This window comes from Sceloporus occidentalis, unplaced genomic scaffold, assembly GCF_023333645.1.
Source record: "Sceloporus occidentalis isolate IW3139 unplaced genomic scaffold, rSceOcc1.0.p SCAF_1, whole genome shotgun sequence".
NCBI classification, from domain to species: domain Eukaryota; kingdom Metazoa; phylum Chordata; class Lepidosauria; order Squamata; family Phrynosomatidae; genus Sceloporus; species Sceloporus occidentalis.
The window spans coordinates 299,898,175-299,916,675 of record NW_028316981.1 but is presented as its reverse complement, the minus strand read 5'-3'; the positions used below and the strand labels follow the sequence as shown (position 1 = coordinate 299,916,675).

Sequence of the window (18,501 nt, the reverse complement as noted above, 5' to 3'; positions counted from 1 at the left end):
CTGGTCATAGGTGTCATGGTCTGTGATGCAAAAGGATCTTGCAGTATCATTGAGACTAACTGTGCAAAAGAAGTTGTAGCATGAGCTTTTGTAAACTTGGTCTACTTCCTCAGCTGCATGGCGTCTGAGGAAGTAGACCAAATATGTGAAAGCTCATGCTACAACTTCTTTCACACAGTTAGTCTCAAAGATGCTGCAAGATCCCTTTGTATACTAATATTCCAGACTAACATGGTTAAATTCTACCTCCATAGTCTGTGGTGTTAAAGTAGTACAGTAATCCTATGCACTGGTGTGCTGTTGCTATCACTTTTAACATGCTGATTTTATAGCAGTTGAATAAGTAGAATTTCATTCTGCTGCTACAAAAGTGCCATCCTAAACATGGTGAATGAGGCAGATCCTGCCAGATCTCCACACAGTTTATAGTTCAGAAATGCTTAAAACTAGTGGGCTGCTTAATACTATAGGTTATGCATAGCAACCAGTTCCACATTCTGGCAACAGCTCTGTACTTAGAGTTAAGCTCCTTGCATAGCAGAGCTGTGCCATGGGATGGCAGAAGAAAGAGTGCTGGCATAATGCCACAGATAGGCATACCAATTCTCCTGCTGGATCCCGGCCCTATCACATGAGCAAGGGAACTCTTTGTCCTCTTACACTGGCACTGGAACACCGCCACCTGATCTTATGAACCACAACTTAACAAATGCCCTTTCAGCTGCAAACGTTTGCAAATTTGATAGAAATCTGAAGGTTAATGAAGATACTGATTTCAGTTAAAGTACCCCTTGTTTTCATCATTGTTTCAACCAGCTCTGTCTATTCTTAAACTGCCCTGCCGATCAACAAACAGTGTGGTTGTATCAACACAAACCATTCCCTGTGAAAAAGCTGGCTTTTGTTTTAAAAGGTCAGGATTAAGCTTTAAAAAGTTGCTTTGGGGGATTACAGTGACCCTGCTCGCTGGGGTACCCCAGCAGTTGTAATACAGAAAAGTAACTTTCTAAGTTCTGGATCAGCAGTAAAGAATAAATCCCTGGTTATTAAATGTTCTTCAACATTTGTAGCTGAATTCACAGTATTTGAAAAGAAACAGAACCATAGTCATATAGCACAGGAGTGGGACATTGTAGAGGAGCTGGGGTTCAAATTTTTGCCCCAAAAAGGACCATAACAGGCTTCTGAATGGACAAAATTTCAGCCATGACTAAAAGTTCCAGTTTTGATTTTGCATTTTGGGAGGCGTTTTTGTCGGGAGTGGGTCACCTCAGCAAGCCATACACTGCCACTCCAGAAAGCTGGTGGAAATGGCAAAACAACAATTTTGCTCAGAAAAGCAGCTTTGACACCAGGGGTGCAGGGAGCAAGGCTACATGGAGACCATAGTTTGCCCACCCTTTTACAACACATGAATTGAAAAGTGCTATTATATTTTGGCATTCCTCCCCCATTTCTACCGCCAAAATATTTTATTAAAATATGCATTCATGCTTTAAAAAAATCCATATCAGTGTGGCTGGGGGATTCTTGAAATTGTAAGGCAAAGAAGTTACTTTTCCAAGCTCTGATTGTTTTATTTATTGTTGCCAAACAGTATGTCCTTTTTGAAGATCCCAAGATTTTCTTATGCTCTTTTATCATCAAATATATTAAAGACAGCAGAGGGCCCTTGGTATCCGCTGGGGTTTGGTTCCAGGACCCTCTGTAGAGATAAAAATCTGTGGATGTTCAAGTCCCTTATATAAAATAGCAAAATTAAGGTTAGGTTTTTGGAATTTACATATTTTTGGAATGGATGGATAATTGAAGCCATGGATAAAGAATCTGTGGATATGGAGGGCCTGCTGTATTATTATTATTATTATTATTATTATTATTATTATTATTAACCTTTATTTATAAAGCGCTGTAAATTTACACAGCGCTGTACATACAATCTTTTTAATTAGACGGTTCCCTACCCTCAGGCTTACAATCTAAAGAGACACGACATAAAAGGAGAAGGGAAAGGAGGTGGGGCTAGTAGGCTAATACATATACATAGCAATACAGGAAATGGTTTGATAATTACAATTATCTCCATAGTTTATCCTGTCCTATTTGTCACTGCCATGGTGACACTTTGAAAGTAACTGTAAAGGAGCCTAGAGCCTGTTCCTTGGTTCTCTTTTGGTCCCTTAGAATTTCTTACATTTGCACATTACTTCCCATTGTTGTCCCAAATGGCCACTTACAAAGGTGTAATGAGTAGTGGTGCATTTGATTACTTGGAGAACAGCAAAACAAAGCAAAAGCTGGCACATCCCAGCAATCCTCTTCCCAATATAGGTTGAGTCTCCCTTATCTGAAATGCTTGAGACCAGAAAAATATCAGGGGTTGTTTTTTTGTTTTGTTTTTTATTTTTGGGTTTTGGAATGACAATATTTGCATATACATAATGAGATATCTTGGAGATGTCACCCAAGTCTAAACACAACATTCATTTATGTTTCATATACACCTTATACACATAGCTCGAATATAATTTTGTACAATATTTGTACTAATTTTGTGCATGAAACAAAGCTTGTGTACATTAAACCATCAGAAAGCAAAGGTCACTATCTCAGACACCCGTAAAAATGGTTTTGGTTTTTGGAGTATTTCATATTTTGTCATTCTGGATAAGGGAGGCTCAACTTGTGTAATGTAATGTGATTACTCTATTACTTGTAGGGAACAGTCCAGCTCCTGGTGTAAAGGGGAAATGTGACAAAATGCCCCCTCCATGTTTTTCAGAGGGCTAGGAAGTAGGTGGCAGAATTTTAATTTGATGCAGTGGCCCACAACATACTGATCAGAGTACCATATTTCAATAGGAAAGGTGATCACGACAAGGGAGACACCAGTGATTGGATGTGAGAATGCCCTGGGGTCCCAGACGTTCCGCAAGGATACTGTTGTCAGCTGGCTACCAAATTCCTCTAAACTGGACATGAGTCAGTTAATTGCTCCTCCTGAGTATGAGGCATCAGTAGCATAAGTTATTCCATGTGTCATATTGGACATGCATCTTGGCCTAGCAGTTTATCCAGGCCAGAAGATTAGTTCCTTCCCTTGGCTATATATGAATTCATCTGGAAGGATTGCCACTCAAGGACAGTTCCAGATTTGCAATTGCTGAACTGGGTTAGAGTCTCTGTATCACCCAGTAGAAGGCTGGAAACCCTTCAGAGTTTAGCCATTCCATGAATGCAACAGAGCAGTTAAAGATTATTAAAGAAACTAAATCATGTTAATAATCAAGCTGCATAATAGTTCCACTGTACCTCATACTGTAAGTGGTCCTCATACCTAGCAGTGGAGACTCATTTTTTGCAGGTCTATGCACATTATGAGTAGATAGCATGAGAGGTATATTAATTGAGTGGGTGGGTTCAAAATGAAGGCATTACCCCCCAAATGAGAATTCTGCCTCTCAAATGAAATTTTAATTCCTGCCCAATTTCTAGCATTTCATGAAATACCTAAATACTGTGCCTAGAATTCTTATATTTGCAAAATTCTGGAAACTTGGGGACTGAAGGAAAATTTCAAGGGGGATAGAATTCTTATTTGGTGGCAATGCCTCCCTTCTTCCCCCTTCCAGCCCCTGTGATTTCTGCATCCATAGCCCTCACCAAAATGGGTATAGTAACAGATTGGGACCACCTATAAAGGAATGTTAAGTCACTCCAGTCTGCAGTCAGCTTATATGGCAGGTCAGAATGTATATGAGCAAAATCATTAGAAAGATGAATTCCCCTCACCACCATCTGCAAATTTCACTTTTGCTCATAGAGTCCCTTTCTCTCCCAGGGCTTGGTGAGGCGCTCTTGGCCAAAGGGAAACTTCTCAACTAGACATTACTTGGTAACATATAGTTCCAAACCAGATGCTCCTCATATAAAGGGAAAAACTATTAGATGGATATCCTACTTTCTGTCTCTAGGCAAGGCAAGGTCACAGAAATGTTTTTAAAAATTCTTTTTCACTTAAAGTGAAAGATCTCCATGTTCCCAAGAGGAATAAATATCTAAACCATGTATGTCCAACAAGTGGGCATCTTCAGAATTAAAGCAACAATTCCAAAAATGCTATTCCCATTTTGCTGTATATTCACATAAGAACCATGCTGGATCAGATCTCAGGCATCTGTGATCTATCATTCTGATCAGCTGCATATGGAAAACACACCAGCAGGGCATGAGTGCAGTGGCACCCTCCATCTTGCATTCCCATCAACTGATCTATAGGGATATGGAAGGTGATTTTTAGCCATTCTGCTAATAGCCATTGATGGCCCTAACTTCCATGAATTTATGTGATCCTCCTTTAAAGCCATCTGGGTTGGCAGTCACCAGTGGGCTCTCAACATGCAGAACTTGGTTTTTCATCCACCATTCTCTGAGAAATTATGCCCCATTCTAATTTTTTCAGTCTACACTATGGTTGTCTCTCATGTCCTACTAAACATCTGAATAGAACATATAAAACTAGACCTGAATTTATTTCTCAACACTTGTAACTTATCTTGCCCTACTAAACTGAGAACACATTAGCAAGTTAGTTTAACTTACATCCCCCTATTTTTATACCCCACTCCCTCTTCTAGCATTATGTTTTTACTGGTCTCTTCCTAGAATCTTACATTTATTAAGCAGGTAGATATCCTTTAACTTACACTGGAAGCCATTTTTAAAATCAGGCATCCTCATGCAAATACAGATTACAGTTGTGTAGTTAATTTAATCAAGTGTTTGCAGCAGTTTGCATTAGCCCACATTGTTTTTTGTACCAAGCCAACATTAAATACCTCAAAAAGGCTGCTTACAATTTGTATAATGAGTACTGTAAAGACCATTAACAATACAGTATGACATTCTGCTAGAATATACGTGATAACAGCATTTTGGAATAGATGTCTCCCACTAAACTATCTTATGGGAGGGCATTATAATGTGTGGTGATTACATATTTCCCCACCATCACTATCGTGAAAGGTTTACTTACAGTTAGATAGGCAAAAAGTAGAATGTGGAAATGTATATGTGTGTGTGTATGTGTGTGTTTTTAATCAAAATCTGGATGTACAAAGAATATAAAAAGAAAAGAACTAATACATTCTCTTGTTTAACTTCCAGATAATAAAATTACCCAATGGGAAGATCCCAGACTGCAAAATCCTGCCATTACTGGTCCAGTAAGTATTGTGTGTACTTTCTGTATTCCTTTGAGACAAGGCTGCTGTGCTTTGTTCTGTTATCTCTATAGGCAAAGCAGTACCACTTAACTAGATCTTTCTACAGCAGCAGATTCAGGATAAAAGGAAGGAGAATAAATTGCATTAGTAAAACAATAGTGGGGATTACATCCATTGCTACTTTCCATCAACCAAGGTTCCACTGGCATCAATTAACAAATCCTTCTCCTAAATCCAATCTGATCAATATAGAGACTAAGTTGTGAACTAGGAAGCTAAGGGTTGACATCCTGTTTCAGCAAAAAATAGAGTAGTGACAAACTAAGGCAAGCTGGCATTCCACAAACCTTGGCTCCCTATGAAAAAAATAATACTGAAAATAATATCTGAAAGGCAGAATTTGAAGTGTCAGGGGCTAGTGGGGAGGGATATACTTTACTAGGGATTAGGAGGACATAGTCTGGGCTACATGCCTATTCCCTTGAGGAAAACAGAGGCTATAAAAAGTATGTTATAGGCCTGGAACAGACCATTGCTTTGCAGTGGCCTGAGGCCAAAATTAAGGCTTGGGAATGCGGAGTATCCACAAGCTCCCAAGCCCTGGCATTTGGCAGTGGTGCCATCATGGCAGGCTGTCTACATGGGGGCCGTCATGATGATGTAAGTGCAGCACTGAGTCCACATGTCACAGTGCTATGCTTGCATCATCGACGTACCACAGTGCGCCAATGGCGTACTCATGGTGGCAGCTACATGCACTAAGAAGAACCTGCTTTTAGCAGGTTCTTTTTGGTGCAGAGGGAGCCCGTGCAGTTTGGTAGTTCTCATCTGTTAATTTACTGTCAGTTTTTCTGTGGATCCCATTCCTTCCCTCATCTTCTCTAGAATGCTGTGCTACTACCAGAGACATTCTTCCCAGTTTTTGTGAAGTGCAGCACATCTGTAACCAGTAGCCCAGTCTGAAAAGTGAAGACTGCAATTCCAGGAGCTAAACTTCTCCTGTCTACACCATCTGCATAACCAACCATTCACTTTTAGTATCTGCCTGTCCCTGTGTAGTCCTCTATCCTTCATTATCAGAATTGACAAGAATATAACCTTTGCCTCAAACAGCTTCAGTTTTCTACGCAAAGCTTCATAGTCAGAGATGATCCACTCAAAAGTGTTCTTGGCCATGTTGTTGGTACCCACATGAATAAGGAGAAAGGGATGCTGATCTGTGTTCATTATGAGTTTTGACAAGTTATCAGTGTTGTCCTGGATATGTGCGCCAAGAAGACAGCACATTTGTCAATTCATGTTGTCAGGCTGGCACACAGGTGCCACTATACAATGAGTCCCCAACTATAAGAACCCTTATTTTCTTGTTGTTGTGGTTGGTGGTTAATTTGATTCCTGTGGTATCCCTTGTTGCTGGTTTCCTGTTTGAGCATTTTCACTGCTGCTATCCTCCTAAAGATGTAATAACTGATTGCTTATTTGGAGAAGTTCTGAATCACTTCTGTATGGACTGCTCCTGAGAGTGACTTTCCTCCAGAATGTTTCCTTGCTGTAACAGGTGTCTTCATTTCCCAGCAGACAGGGTCCTAACCTCCTGTATTCTGGGTTTAGCTCCTCCTATTTGCTCCTGTAGGCAGGATTAGCAGCATGAACCTTCATGGTCTTGAACCCAGAATACAGGATGCTAGGACCCTCGTCTGCTGGAAATGAACGTATCGCGGGTAAGTACCGACGTTAGTTTTTCTTTGACAGTTTCTTCCTGTTGGTTTTGTATGATCTGTTCTCCCTATCCAGGCAATTCTGCTGTTGTCTGATGCATTGAAGGGACTCAAAATGTAGCTGTAGAGCACTGACATTCTTTTCCAAGAGAGCTGTCAATTCACACTTGTTTCAGTGTAATTGGTGATGTATTCTGGCAAGAAGACAAACATTGCACATATGTTGCAGCAGAAAACTATGGAGCCTTCTGTCTCCATCTCTATAGTTATTTCTCCCCCTTTGCTCCCTTCTCTACAAAGTCACATTGCTTCTTGATTTTTCCCATATTCCTTGAAACTTTCTTCCAAGGCAGCTCTGTCATTTCCATGTAGTTTAGCAGCATCAACCCAATTGTTCCAGGATTGCCTCTTGGCTAGGCAGGGACCTGCTCTCCCTATAGCTGCAGCTTTATATACACCTCTGAATCTAATCCAGATATAATTTGTGGAAGCCAACTATTTTTTCATTGGTAAGCACCATATGGAAGTATAGTTTCTTTGCTGAGTTCAAGAACAGGTTTCCTATGCAGTTGCTATATGTACTTGCAATATGTACTGCTTCCAACAGAATGCTTTGAGAATCCTGGCAACAAATACTAAACTAAGTTGCAGTAGAGCTGTTTTGGCCACTTGTTTTTCCTCGTTCATTTTAGATTTTGGACCGTGTGATTTCTTTTTAATTGCAGAGCGAAGTTCAAAGTGCCATCTTTTTGATATGTGAACTTCCTTTCTTCAAAGTGTGCCATCTGCATTAGTAAGCAGATGAATGCTTCTAGATTCAGCATACTTTCAATGTATTTTCATCTGTGCTAATTTCTGCTACTCTGGATCTATGTAAAGCAGCTTCTTTTCCCAAACTAATGCTTTTTCATGAGATATTTTTTAAAACCTTAGTCAGGGAAAATGTGTTTCCAAGACAGCAAGAAACACTGTATTATTAATCCGCCCACCCCTCATTATATCATTGTAAAAGTGCAAAGGCCATGATTTGACATGCTTGATAAATGAGACCAATTATTTTGCCATTAGAAATTGAGCCGAAGAATACATTGCTATATTTATATTTTATTATAATCAGAGTTTCAGAAACTTACTTTTTAAAATGCAGCTCCGAGACTCCTTTATAGCCAACATGGCACTGGTAAGGCTAGCTATAAGATCTGGAGCAAGAATATTCAGAAATATTGGCTTTGGCCAAAATGGCCAACTGTTCTAGCTTTGCATGATATATTATCTTTAAGCGTGAAAAGCTATCGAAAGATTCTATGAGGGCAGAAACTCAGTCTCTGGGTAAACCCCCCACCACCACCCAGCTCAGGAGAGGGCTGAGGAGCTATGTGGTAGAGATGTATACCCTAGAAATTACAACGTTCCCCACTGCAAAGCTAAAGAATAATAAGGATTCACTAAAGTCACCTAAACAGAAGCTTCTCCAGAGAATAACAGTATTATTGAAGAACCTTGGATGGCTCATGGTGAACAGAGATGTAGACATACACACTAGGTGATTTATTATGCTGGAGTAAATATAAACAATTTGCATTGTAAATATTCAATATTTTGCATTGTAAATATTCAATGTAGTCTATTAAGAAGTTAATGGAAGGTGAAACTAAGTGAAACTAACAGCTGAGACAGAGTGATAGCAAAATGATCAAAATTGAAGGTTAAACTAAGTGGCAATTTGGACTGGAAATATGAAATAGAACCACTAATTCCCAGTCTTAAACACTTAGAAAAGGAGAAATAAATATCCTCTCTCCCACCAGAATTTAATCAGAGAGTAATAATAATAATAATAATAATAATAATAATAAATGTTTATTTCTATTCCGCCTTTTCCCGATAGGGAATCAAGGTGGATTACAACAGGTATTAAAACATTAAACAGTTAAAATTACAATCATGATTAAAAAGGAATAGCATATCCCGACCCTCCCCTCAATCTTTGATTCAAAGTTCCTGCATGGCAAAATGGGGTTGAACTGGATGGCCCTTGGGGTCTCTTCCAGCTCTATGATTCTAAGGTCAGCTCTTTCCCATTTCTCCATCCTTGAAGCTCCAGAACCAAATCTTCCCCTGTACTTCCGCAGGGTCTTGGACGCCGCAGCACAGCTTGTTGTGATACTTTGTGGGCAGGCAGCAGAGCGGGCGGGGCAGGACTGGGAAGATGGTGTGGCCGTGGGGATTCACATCTTCCCTCTGCATGGGGCTGTAAGCAGACTAAGCAGGAGCCCCACGAGGATGATGGTGGTGGAGTTGCGGGTGCTGTACCATAAGTACGAGAGGTTGTAGAGCTTCTGCAGCCCCGTGAGCCTCTCTGGAGCTGTTGTCGATGTCAGCAGTGTTGTCATGACAGCTGTCGTCAGGTTCCCATCAAGTGGGGGGCCGCTGGGCTTATTTATTCAACATAAACATGGTCACCAGAAAAATACCCAGTGGTGGATATGTCCAAATGTTCAAGCATTAATGTTTGAGATATGTAGCCAGATTTTATATTTGAATAAAAGAGTAACAGAGAATAGTGGAAATTTAGAGAAGAAACTGGTCTTGTTAAGATAAGAGATTCCAGGACAAGTAAATCACTTTTTAAAGCTTGATAAAAACAGTTCAAAGAGATCGCAGCATCGGTTCAGAATCTCACAATTACACACAAACATTAACAGGACATCTATGACAGTTGAAAGGGAATGGACACTTTATGTCAAGATTTGGAAAGGCACAGGATAGAATTACAATGATGGAATGAAAATAAAAGGAAACACGGATTAGGCTCAAGAATAGCCAACTGACTTAAATTCTATGGTGTACCCTAAAAACAGTTCTCATGTGGAATTTGACAAGAAGTTAGGAGTTATAGTCAAAACTCTACTTCTGATCATAGGTGCACATCTCTGATCATATTCAAGAGATGTGATCATTCATTTCACACATAAAAGCGTCAGAATAAAATATTGAGAGCATACACTTTAAAAAGGCTTAAAATAAATGAGAATGAAATAATTATGTTTAAAGAAATTCCTGAAAGAAGTCTAAAAAACAGAAAGTATAAATTCTTGTTGGAGGTGCTCAGAAAAAAAATATAATCTTTCGCTGGATACTCCCAGAGGGATGATAACCATTTATGCAGGAAAATAATATACTATAAACTCTTTGGGGAATGAGAGACCTGTTCAGAATGTGGAAGGAAGAGGTCCCAGAAGCCTTAGAGGAATGCTAAAGATTTATATGTGAAGGGCAATGAGAAAATTTTAGATATGGAAGTCTGTCTATATAAATTTAACCAAATTATGTTTGGAATAAAAATAAAACCTGAATGGGTCTGTGACAACTATGGAAATTACTGAAATGATTAAAAAGGTTAAATCTTTTTTTAATCTCAAAAAACACCAGCCCAGATGCACTACCGACATCATATAATAAGATGAGGAATAAGGGACACTGAAACAACTGTTCTCAATATTACTTAATTTTTGGAACATCATAAAGGCAAAAGGGCCTTTTCATGTTTTGTTATGTTTTGTTTTGTTTTTAAGATGCACACAAAGTGTTTGATAATAGTTCTTGGAACTATTCATTTCAAGTACTGGAGAGAATGGACTTTGGTGAAAATATCTGGGCAATAAAGACAATTAACTCAGTCCAAAAAGCCCTTGGTAAATGACAATGGCGTGACATTGACTGAATTACAAAAGGGGACTAGACAAGGGTGCCCTCTTTCACCTTTACTGTTTCTTTTGGCACTGGAGAGCCTTTTAAGAGATATTAACAGGACTCTATAGGGTGACAGTGAAGGTGGAGGAAGAGGAGGAGGAGGAGGATAAACTGAGATCTTATGCAGAAAATCTTGTGATAATGATAAAAAAAAACCACTGGACACCATGTATTTTTTAAAGTTATTTGGCACATGTTCCAGATTTAAAGTGAACTGTGACAAAACAAAATTGCTGACTTAAAATATGACTTCAATAGGGGACAATGAGCTAACTGCCTTTTTAAATTTTGAAGTAGAAAAATGGGATTAAATGTTTGGGAGTTACAACCGTTTATTTCAAAACAGCTATGAAAAAGTATGGAAGGAAATTAAAAGAGACTTAGAAAAATGGGGGAAATTAAATTTATCCTTTTTGGGTAGAAGTTCAGTGATAAAGGCAAATATTTTCCCAGTACTTTTATTCTCTTCATCATTTGGATCCTTCATTCTGCTTCATCATTTGGATCTTTTCTTGTATGTCCCTAAGTTTTACCCTCAATTTATCCAACGGTCATATCAAAATCCATAATTTTGACCCAAAAACCTGTCCTTGACATACATGAGGCCGACTTATAGTCGAGCATATACAGTAAGTCTTGGCATTAATAGATTTAACAGAATAACATATGACAATGGTAATTATGGTAATCATGTATAATTAATAAAAATATAAAATCCACAAACAGTAAGAAACCAAAGAAAATGAATTATCCTGGTATCATCTCTGGGCTATATAAAGGCGCCAAAGACATGAGATAATTTTTTGTGCTGGATGAATTGGAGAAAATATTGTGGAAGCAAGATTCTGATCAACGTTTTACATAGTCCTCTGATACTTTGTGTTAACAATACCATGTTTATTTCTTCCAGGCTGTTCCCTATTCCAGAGAGTTTAAACAGAAATATGACTACTTCAGAAAGAAGTTAAAGAAACCAGTAAGTAATTGTACCCACACTAATTTTCTTAAGATGAGAAGAAGATAATTCAGTGAAGAACCTGTTATGCAATCTTATATTTCTTAGCTACATTTATGTGACTGTACAGAACTTTTCAGTGTCTTGATTCATATGCCCATGTGTGCAGTTCAATCAGAGGCAGGCTCAAGACTTTTTGCAACCTTTCCCTATCTCAGGGTGCTTATAACCTAAGGTCCTCTCCTAGACAGTAAAAATAACAAATAACTTAGTAATTTACTGCCTATTTATGGCACTCAAAATCATAAGCTGCTGCCATACTCTGCATCATGGTAGGGTTGGTTGTGCATTCATTGTAGAATATGCAAGTAGGCTTCCAGAGTCTCTTAAAAGGATTAGGAGTAGCAGTTCTATATGTGTATGCATGAAGTTTTTCCCTTGATTAAAGTGAATGAGAAATGTGTTTGAACCTAGGAGATTCATGTTTTAGTTTCTGAACCTGTCTATAACAACTGGATCATGCTTGTCAAGTATAATCCAACATAGATTTAACTGCATTTAAGTTTCAGTCATCATGGTGTGCTAAGCAGTGGATGGGATTTTGAGTCATATGTGAAAGTTAGGTCCCAATGAAATCTGTATTTTCAACATCTACTTGTGTACAGTCTCCTTTCCATATCCACAGATTCCTTATCCATGGATTCAAGCAGCCATAGCTTGAAAATATTCAAAAAATACATAAATTCCATAAAGCAAACATTGATTTTGCCATTTTATACAAGGGAATAAATAAATAAAATAACAGGACTTGAACATCCATGGATTTTAGTATCCATGTCTGAAACCAAACCCCAGCAGATACCAAAGGCTCGCTGTATTTATTTAATCAATTTATAGCAAATCTTCCCATGACACATAGCTGTCAAGGCAGCTTAAAAACTACAATAATATATAAAATATAATACAAAATTATTACATCATAAGAGCAAATTAGTCACATCAAAAGAAATAAACAACACAGCAAGCAAAGTCTGATTCAGGAAACAAGTCAGGAAACCTATCTGAGTACAACAAAAGCCTATATGGATACATTCTGGGATCTTTTTTGGTCTGATCTTTTTGTGGCATACCATTAAGCATTATGGGCTGATATATCCTGGTCGCAGAAAAGCTAACCTTCTTCCCCATTTTAAGCATCTCTTTGTGAGAGTGTGTGTGTGTGTACAATCCACATTCCATATTGGTGGACTTGCCATCTGTGGATTTAACCATCCATGGATGGCAAACCCCTATTTTTTCTTAATGGTGGTGTATGCACGCGGCCAAGCTAGCAGGTGCATGCATGCTGCACCACCATTAAGAAAAACTGGACTCGAGCATGGGCGAATTTTTGTATCCGAGGGGAGGGGGTCCAGAACAGATCGCCCATGCATATGGTGGTCAGACTGTATACACACACACACATACACACACACCAGCCCAAATATATGAATTATACTTCCCAACTGCCTAATGGCATTGGGGTGATATTGCCTTTAATATTTAATATTATTTATTTTATACCTGACCTTTTCTTCTTTTGCCAGCAATAGTGCTTAAATAATGCTTAACTTATGGCATTGTAGTGTGGCATTTTAATGCATTAATTCTGAAGAAATGAATAATCAGAAATTTTATTTCTTAAATTAGCTTGATGCAGAACTGTTAGTCTACCGCAACTACCACAGCAAGGATATTTGAACTTTTTGAAGAAATCTAGATGTTTTTAGTTTGTTCAGTTATATTGTATAGATACCATATCATATGGAGATTTTGTCTGAATTATACCCTTAGTTGGGCCTTACATCTCATTGAGAAATCTAGCTAAAATTTAATTGAATACCTTCAAATGAAAGGATGAAATATTCTTCTCTCCACAAAGGCTGATATACCCAACAGATTCGAGATGAAACTTCACAGAAATAATATTTTTGAAGAATCGTATAGAAGAATCATGTCAGTGAAGAGACCAGATGTATTAAAAGCCAGATTATGGATAGAGTTTGAATCAGAAAAAGGCCTCGACTATGGAGGTGTGGCCAGAGAATGGTTCTTCCTGTTATCCAAAGAAATGTTCAACCCTTATTATGGCCTCTTTGAATACTCAGCAACGTAAGTGCATTGGATATGAATGCTTACCTTTGTAAGTTTCTGTAACTCATTACAAAGGGCTAGTCTACACGTAAGTGTATTATGCAGATTGGTGCATATTTTCACCCATTCACATTGACAGTTACTTGTTTTCCCGTTCCTATTCAAATTCACATCTATTCACATTTATTCACCCTCCCTCTTCTAAAAATGCAAATCCATCTGAATGCATGTTAAGCAGACAGATGGCCACATGGACAATAATGCGTATTTTAGTGGATTTCAGTGAATACTGCATTAAAAACCGTAACACTTTCTTCCATGGAGTTTAAGAAGTTTTTTGAGAGGCCCTCACAAAAAGCTTGACCTCCTGTGAATCGCATGTAGCTGGATCATATTCTATTTGATTGGAATGAGGACTATTTTAAACATGTAGACTAGACCAAATACTTTCTTGGGTTTCTTTGCAGTTTTCATATTTTGTGAGGGTTGGTTGGTTTATTGGATTCAAAATAATGTCTTGTACCATTCTTATCACAGTTGATTTTACCTTGAAATGTGGCAGATGTTCAGTCTGCCATGGCTTCCCTTAATTGTTATTTGCATATTATATTAAGTAATCTGGTTTTCGCTCATTGAGAAAGTTTTCCCTTCCTGTCAAGAGAATCATTGGAAGGCTAGAAGTTTTTACTGGGTGAGATTCCAAACCAAACAGAACAAAGCACTGTTTTGCAGAAAGAACAGACATACTATGGATTGATGTGAAACATTAATAGATAATCATACTTTTAAAAGAGAAAAGGTGAACAACTCTGCTCATGTGGTTGGGTAAGGAAAGCAAAAACTGAAGGCTGAACCAGCATTTATTTTGCTGCTGTGCACATCTGTGATTTCACCCAAAAGCAATGGGAGATGTTTTATCATTTCTCTTTTTCTGTTCCCTCTATCTTCACCTTTTAGTATACCAAAAATGAACTGAAATTGGAAATTAAAAACATATAAAATAATATCCAATATTTTATCATAATATAAAATTACATCTCCCCCTGCACAAACAGAACTTATTATAGGGATAATGAGTTGGCATAATACAGGTATTAAAATTGGCCAGATACATTTTCCTGCGATAATGGAAATGAACAAGTCCCTCTGCAAAAAAACAACAACATTACTGACAAGAATATCCCATTGAGGAAAGCATTCCATAAAGGGGAACCACAACTGGAAAGTCCCTTTTGTTCTCACCATGCTTCGGGGCCTCTCTTGGAGGAAGATCTTAGGTGATGGCTTGGTCCATAATGGAAGGAACCAGGAAAAATATATTTCATAGGGGAAATATTCAATAGGGTGCTGTTTCATGATATTTCATGATAGGTTTGTGTTAGTGTCATCATCAGTTGGAAATGACTTAAAGGCAGATCACAGTAACAAGCTTCCACATTTGGATGCATCTTTCAGCCCATGTGCTTCACTTAACAATAAATGTGTAGGCATTTGCATGTGATCTTATACTGTACATTGGGAGCAACTCAGGATATGATGCTGATGTAAATTAACCAGGGGGCTATGCAACTTGACAGGATAAAGCAATTTGATCCTGGGTTTTCTTAAAGTGGGTGGAAGCTCTGCTGTCCACAGGGCCAGCTCCGAAGGCAGGCTGAACACCCACAGGCAGTCTGCACCATGTGGCGTCAAGCCATACCACTGGGTTATTTTATTTTTGTCTCACCACATGAACATATCACATGTGTCCACCAATTACCTCCTTCCTCCTACCTAGCTGCTGTCCCACTAGACTCCTATGTGACTGGCCACACAGTTGCATATGTGATACACTGCACATATAATGCATCATTGCATTGGTGTGCCCAGTGATACATTGGCAAAGCATAATCATGGAGTCTCCCCCGCATACATTTCCCCTTCACCCCATGCCGCTCTGCTGCACTGTCTGATTTGTTATGTTGTAATTACTTCCACTGCATTATTAATGGCTTGCCCTGTTTGTCATACTTTTGCGTTTTTGCTTTCCCACAGTCCCATACTGGCACTGTGCTGTTTACATGTACATGCGACGATGTGTACTCTCCAGGTTAAGGCAGAGTATTGGAGCTTTTGCTCTGGTTTTTAGCCTGGAACGTGGCTTCATGTCAATTTCATTCTGATTTCGCATTGTGTGTTGTCTAAAGCACATGGTTTCAAGTAACTTTGAAGCTGCTTTATTTTGTCAATGCGGACAACCCCAAGGACACTGTTGTTCCATAATGGCGGTGGGCAGTTGTAAGCATAAGAAGGTAGTAACGTAATCCCATAGAATGTGTTCAGAGGTTTGTTTACTTAAAGGTCCCATTCTGATTCATAATTACACATCCATGGCCCAACAGCACAGTTTCCCACTTGTGCTGTTTTTAATCAGTTTTTCATTTGTTATGCCTTCTCAATAAGATCTGAGCATTAGCAGTAAATTACATTTCTCTCAATTTATAACTGCCTTTTACAAAAGCTGCAGAAAGGAACCTTAATTATAACTGCCCCTCTCTTGGGGGCACATGCCATTATTCTAATCCAATTCATTCAATTTTCTACCTAATAGTTAACTGTAACAGGTCTCTTAAAAGATTGATCTGTTTATTACTGGCAGTGCTTGCTGTGCAGCATGTCAGTACTATATTACTTTTCCTTTATAGTTTCTGTGAAAAGTGTGCCTGTGAAAAGAGATAACTAGTTGCTTATTTCTTCTACTGTACTTATTTTTCTTTCATAATCTGTGAGAGAAACAAGTAAGAGCAGCACCTCACAAAAACATAGGAATGAAACCTATTGGCATATTACTTAACAGTGCCACCATAACATATTTTGTGGTGGTATTGAGGAGAGCATTATATACAACATTAAATCTTAAGCATGTGTTTGTCATAAAGTTAAAATGTTCTAATCTAATGTTGTTTTCTCTGAACCACAGTCAATGTAGTAGTAGCAGAAAATGAGTCTTAAGCTTTTAAGTGTACCTTTCCTGGACCACCCATCCTAATATTGCAACTGGCAGTACTGTATTTATCTGATTTATGGCTCAATAATAATCCTGAGTATAATACTCTGGGAGACCAGGGTTCAAAGCCCTGCTTGCCTGTGGAAATCCACCTTGGGCAAGGCACACACTATCAGCCTTAGGGGAAGGCCATGGCAAACTCCCTCGGAACAAATGTTGTCATGAAAACCCAGTGACAGACTTATCTTAGTATAGCCGTAAGTCAGAAACAACTTGAGGGCACATAAATACAAAACTAAACCTATCAATGAATTAAAAGCCAATGAGAAATGACTGGTAAATATGTCTGAGCTTCATTGCCTTCAGGCTGCTTTTGAAACTTGGAATTTTATTTTTAGGACATTGGTCATGGTTAAAGAATTTACCTGAAAAAGCTTCAAATAACTTCAGTAACCAAAAAGAGGCTTATTTTCACAGTTGGTAATGAAAACCATATCTCCAACACCAGTGTTAATTGCACTTTGAAACCACAATTACCACTTGGTGACATTCAGTCTTACTGTCATGTTCCTGTTGGATAAAAGTGAGACAATTTGCTGTAATAATAAATAATAATAAATAATAAAACTTTATTTATATACCACTTTTCCAATGATCAAAGCGGTGTACATCAAGAGTATAATTACATTCAGATTAAAAATATAGAATCTACATATATTAAAATGCATAAAAACACACAGGCAAGCATCTATCAGTCGATAAAGTGCAATTCTATCAAGAATAGTGACTACAGAGAGTCAAACGGGTATGCTAGTCAAAATAAATGTGTCTTCAGAGCCTTTTTAAAGGCATCCAAGGTGGAGCAAGCTCGGATTTCGTCAGGAAGATTATTCCAGAGAGTCGGTGCTGTCGATGTATATGACCTCTTGTGAGTAGTTGACAACCTCACTCTCTGACATTGTAATAGAAGTTTCCCTGATGTTCTGAGAGTGCGGGGCGGATTGTGTGGGAGGAGGCGGCCCTTCAAGTATCTCGGGCCCAAGCCATGCAGGGCTTTATAGGGTAATAACTGACACTTTGTATTGAGCCCAGAAGCTAATGGGCAGCCAGTGAAGAGATTTTAGTATCGGAGTTATATGTCTGCTCTGGATATTCCAGCAACCAGCCTGGCTGCAGCATTTTGAACTAACTGAAGCTTCCGAACCTGGTACAAAGGTAGCTCCATGTAGAGCATGTTACAGAAATCTAAATGAGAGGTTACCAGTGCATGCACTACTGTTTCAAGGTCCTTTTGGTCCAAACAGGGACGCAGCTGGCGTATCAGCCGAAGCTGGTACCAAGCACTCTTGGCCATCGCATCCACCTGTGATGACAATTGTAGGGATGGGTCCAAGAGTACTCCCAGACTGCGAACTTTGTCCTTTAGGGGAAGTGTAACCCCATCTAGGACTGGATGACAAATTTCCCTGCCTGGACTTGGGGTACCTATCACAAGTACCTCTGTTTTATCTGGATTCAGCCTGAGTTTGTTTTCCCTCATCCAGCCCATTACTGCCCCCAGGCAGGCATCCAGAGGAGAGATGCCTTCCTTAGTCACTGTATCAGTCAGAGACATGGAGAGATGGATCTCCAGATATGAAATGCATCCCCAGTTTACCTGCATAATCCTCATTTAAAATAAAAGAGACAGATCCAGGTGCCCAGCTATGGCATCAAAATGTTCCATTCAAA

General features: G+C 38.8%; 1 protein-coding gene across 12 annotated transcripts in view; it reads left to right on the top strand.

Annotated features, from left to right (window-relative positions):
- Window positions 1–18,501, top strand: part of NEDD4L (NEDD4 like E3 ubiquitin protein ligase) — a 362,032-nt gene that overhangs the window by 312,290 nt on the left and 31,241 nt on the right. For 11 of the 12 annotated variants that reach the window (XM_089497155.1, XM_089497168.1, XM_089497167.1 and 8 more), the window contains 3 exons: window positions 5,167–5,225; window positions 11,607–11,672; window positions 13,573–13,802. In XM_089497155.1, the coding sequence (XP_089353281.1) occupies window positions 5,167–5,225; window positions 11,607–11,672; window positions 13,573–13,802 (355 nt within the window). Of the gene's footprint in view, window positions 1–5,166; window positions 5,226–11,606; window positions 11,673–13,572; window positions 13,803–18,501 lie in introns of those variants that run through there. The other variant, XR_016277884.1, reaches the window with a different exon arrangement.